This window comes from Limulus polyphemus, unplaced genomic scaffold, assembly GCF_000517525.1.
Source record: "Limulus polyphemus unplaced genomic scaffold, Limulus_polyphemus-2.1.2 Scaffold3469, whole genome shotgun sequence".
Lineage (NCBI taxonomy): Eukaryota > Metazoa > Arthropoda > Merostomata > Xiphosura > Limulidae > Limulus > Limulus polyphemus.
The window spans coordinates 14,670-19,864 of NW_013669079.1; the positions used below are offsets into that span (position 1 = coordinate 14,670).

The window sequence follows — 5,195 nt, forward strand, 5'->3', positions numbered from 1 at the left end:
AGAGTAGACTCTTATTATTTTACAAAACTGAATTAGTTTTATACATGATAAAACAATATCGTATAGAATTATTATTTTACAAAATAGAACTAGTGTTCTACATGATAAAACAATATCGTACAGAGTAGACTTATATAGACTCACCAATGTTTAGGGCTTAGCTGGCTCAGATTCACAATTTCATCCAGAATTTCTCCTCTAGCCTTTTCAAACAGCTCATCCTGAAGAGTTTATAACTTTACTAATAAAATTACACTAATTATTTTCCACACTAGAGCTAACTCAAAAATAACATAATTTATCTAGAAAATAGAAACATGGACATATATATATTCAATAGATATATGCTGTTCAGAAAAGGGGGTTAACTCCCCCCCCCCCCCACCACACACACTGTTGAATCATGGGATATATAAAGTACGAGATTTGTAACTTTCTTGAAAGTAATTTCACACTTCATCGATGTAAAATGTGAATCTACTCAAAATCTAAAAACCTGGATTTCATTTCAAAAACAGAGTGAAACAGTACAACAGTTCTCTGATTGAACACAGAAATATTAAAGTCTGACATCTTTAATGTTATGTACAACAGATGGTACGAGTATAGCATAGATACATATTGTCATATGATTAGAATACAACCGAAAACAATCCTTTAGTTTTACTTTATCATTATGTATATTAACACGTGCTAACAAATGAAAAGTAAGTTCAAATATAGATCAAACACAAATCACGAGACGATTTTTATCAACTTACGCATACACTTGTATACTCCTCAAGACGGAGAGGAATGCTGGTACAACTATATAACTTGAAAATTGACGAAATGTTAAAATACTAATTGAAAATATCTTTCATTTTGCATTTTGAAACTGGAAAAAAACAACTTACTCTATCGAGTTCTCTAAGCCTTGGAAAGTTGTTTTTCCATTCAACTTCAAGATTAAATCGAGTAGCTGGAAGATAAAGTAAACCAAACTGAATAAATATTTAGTGTTCCGTGGCTTCAACAACCAAATACATTATTTATCTAACATGAATTCTCATCAGTACAACCTTATCAGTCTTATAATGAAACTAACTCTTAGTTAACACTTTTAGCTTTAACTTAACAGAAACTATAAATAAAAACTGTTTGAAGAATTGTGTTTCAGTGAGAAACACTATGTATAAACTTTCATTGAAACTCCTAATATAAGTTAAGAGACCAATCACCTTTGATTAACTGCAACAACTCTATGAACAGAGAGACCAGATGAAATTTCTGAGAGAGAGAGAATTTCTATACTTCTTTGTATTTTTATAATTATGATATTAAACCAAATTTTCACTCCATATGAAAGTATCCTTTATGTATTTTTAAAAACAGAGCCATTAAACAGTAGGCGAAAAATAACCTCCCATTCAGGGTTAAAAAATAACAAATATTTATTTATCACCACAAAAGTTACTGCACCATAAAATGTTTGAAAAAAAACATGAACTTTTCCACAATGTGTGCTACAAAAAAACTAATACTTTGTATGATCGAAAAGCTTACTTTCTGTAATAGTGAGAGATCCTTTCTTGTTTCTAGAACGGATCACTTTGATTGTACATGTGTGTGTGTGTGTGTGTGTGTGTGTGTTTGTACACATATATATGTATACCCTCATTATGTTTAACAACAGATTTAAAAATATTTATTATACAATAAAAAAACTTTGTGTTTGGAGTAACATTTTGAACAAACACAGTGTTAAGATTTTTTTCTAAATTCAGTGGGTAGGAAAACATTACAAACATAATGATACACAACAAGTTAAACAAGAGTGGAAGACATTACAAACGTAATGATACACAACAAGTTAAACAAGAGTGGAAGACATTACAAACGTAATGATACACAACAAGTTAAACAAGAGTGGAAGACATTACAAACATAATTATACACAACAAATTGAACAAGAGTGGAAGACATTACAAACATAATGATACACAACAAATTGAACAAGAGTGGAAGACATTACAAACATAATGATACACAACAAATTAAACAAGAGTGGAAGACATTACAAACATTATGATACAGAACAAATTAAACAAGAGTGGAAGACATTACAAACATAATGATACAGAACAAATTAAACAAGAGTGGAAGACATTACAAACATAATGATACACAACAAATTAAACAAGAGTGGAAGACATTACAAACCTAATGATACACAACAAATTAAACAAGAGTGGAAGACATTTCAAACATAATGATACACAACAAATTAAACAAGAGTGGCTGAAACAGAAGAAATTCTACATTATTTTTGTTCTCAAAACACTAAAAGGAATAATGTAACATCAAAACACTGCATACAGTTCAGGTTTCTTCTATTGAAAACAGCATTTTCACTGAGGAACCACCAATTTAAAATAAACAGTTCTCTTTCTAGAAATGTATTATAGATCGAACGATTGGATACACACGGGAGTGATCACTTAAAAAGTGTTTATATATGAAAAAGTTCTTATTAATTAGAAATCTTCTTTTTTGTTTTTCCTTTGCAAACTCTGATTCAACATTATGATAGTTAGTTGAAAGGGTTATTAAAAATTCAAATACTTCTTTTACTTTAAACAGCTTCTGTGATGTCACATGCAACAAGACATGCTTAAAAACAACCTCTGAGGAAGAAACTGGACATTAAGGTTAAGTTTGGAACTAATAAAGATCAAGTTAGTTTGACCCAACATACATTTTTTTTGAAGTAACTATTTTTGTCATCCAAGTATAATTTTTTTACTAATCATCTAAATATCACAGAACTTCCAAATTATTGTCAATTTATTTCCGAAGATGACTTTACCTTTAAAAGCATCAGCCTGTTGTTCAACCGATTCTTTCACCATCTTCCAGAAACACTCGGACACTGCCAAGCTGAGACTCTGAGTTGTACACTGAGACATGTTTAAAACACCTTCTCTGTAAGAAGTGAGACAATTAATTGTTTTTCTGGAGATTTACGGAGCCAATAACAAGTACAATATAGACTTTGCTAACATATTGTTCTTTATGCCTGTCTGAAAGAGTCACTTTTTAAGCAAAGTAGTCCCGATGAAATATGTCAGTTTTCAGTTATCATAAGTATTTTACAATTCTTTATAAAGAAAAATTAAAAAATATAAAGTAGGCAAAAAAAAAAGACCAATTTGTAATAATTGTTTGCTTGTTGAATTTTCTGCAAAGCTACTCAAGGGCTATCTGTACTAACCATCCCTGGACTAGAGGGAAGGCAGCTACTTACCATCACCCACAACCAAATCTTGGGCTACTCTTTTAATAATGAAAATGTGTGATTGACCATCACATTATAGTTCCCCTATGGCTGAAAGGGCAAACATGTTCTTTAGCAGTATTCGAACCTAAGACGCGCAAATTGTCAGTTGAGTGCCAATCAGCTATCAGTTTGTAAGGAGACATATCTTGAAAATAAAACCAAGCTAGGCTTTCAATAAAGTGGTTTGTCCTAGATAATATGCAAAAAATTGACAACCAAGTTTAATATTTTCTTGCATTATACTTTACAGATCCTGCACTGTTATGTAAAAAAAAAACTATTATTTTTAAACACTGAACACCAAATAATGCGGCATGTGTTAAGTAAGTGTGATGTGTTCTCAATCCTCATGATATTCAAAGTAATTGGTAAAGTCAAAAACGAGACCACGCTACGGGTGAAGGAGACGCTTAGAATCCTTCAAATAAAACCTAGACTAAACAATCAGCAAATAACTACTGAACTTTTACCCACAATATTATTTGTACTTAATCAAAAAATAGTATTGTCTCTTCTTATTTTTTGAAAACTTAATATGAAAACTCTAATTTTACTGTCACAGACTCTTGAGGTCAGTGGACCACAGTTGAGGACCATGGGTTTAAAATCGTCATAGAGAAACTGGGAGTAGAACAAATGTTAAATAAATAAATGAGTTTGAAATTGAAAGTGTCAAAAAAAAATTCAAGAACTGATTTCTATACGTTCTTTACGAACAGGATAACTTCCGATAGAAACAATAGTGACAACTATAAACGATGATTCACTACAATGAAAAATAAATCCCAACTAGAAAAGTATGCAAAACAGATAACACAAGCAAGTATTAAAGTCACAGAAATGTTTACTCCCTCCACCTTGATGGGCCCTAGAAATAATCACTGGACACTTACACTGGAAATTCAAAAACCAATTTTAGAATGAATTCACCTAAGAAGACAATTGACTTTTGTAAAAAATCTTGAGGAATCACAAAACAAACCCAACTTTTGATTGGCAAAAGATTATCGTCAGAAAGCAGAAACACGTCAACTTCTGCCCTTCACATCATTTCCGGCATGCCACACAAAACAATATTTCCATACAACTTTTACTGCAGAGAAACACAGAAAACATACCACCAAATATACACTTCCTAGTACTCTAGTTTTAACTGTTTAACAGGTAGATTATTCGGCACATGTCCTGTGAAAGTGGGTTTTCTTGAGGTACTCCTGTTTCACCCCACATCAAATTCTTAGACACTGCTATGTATTATTTTTCATGTCGGCCACAGGACAGGTAGATTATTCGGCACATGTCCTGTGAAAGTGGGTTTTCTTGAGGTACTCCTGTTTCACCCCACATCAAATTCTTAGACACTGGATTTTGATTATCAGATCCCAACCACAGTATAGGATTCATAGATCCCCGCCACTGTGAACCTGTCCATGGGCCATTTGTTGAAAACTGTCAATCACCAGGACAACAAACAAAGCCTTCATTTTAATATATTTTCCTTCTACCAACATTCCTTTTTTTTAACTCTAGACCAATTAGAAACTTCTTTCAGAATAACTCTCAAACCAAAAATTCCCTCCAGCTGAACAGAACACAAGTGGGACAAATTGGGGATACTGTGAACCTGTCCATGGGCCATTTGTTGAAAACTGTCAATCACCAGGACAACAAACAAAGCCTTCATTTTAATATATTTTCCTTCTACCAACATTCCTTTTTTTTAACTCTAGACCAATTAGAAACTTCTTTCAGAATAACTCTCAAACCAAAAATTCTCTCCAGCTGAACAGAACACAAGTGGGACAAATTGGGGATACTTATATCCCCAAACATTCCAGTTGGGGAGAGTTTCTTTCCTTTAACAACTAAAAATAAA

The 5,195-nt window shown here is 32.3% G+C and overlaps 1 protein-coding gene across 1 annotated transcript in view; it reads right to left on the reverse strand.

Annotated features, from left to right (window-relative positions):
- LOC106469406 (dynamin-like 120 kDa protein, mitochondrial) overlaps positions 1 to 5,195 on the reverse strand; it is a 45,221-nt gene that overhangs the window by 11,026 nt on the left and 29,000 nt on the right. The window contains 3 exon segments of the mRNA XM_013929896.2: positions 145 to 221; positions 897 to 961; positions 2,849 to 2,994. Of these exon segments, the coding sequence (XP_013785350.2) occupies positions 145 to 221; positions 897 to 961; positions 2,849 to 2,994 (288 nt within the window).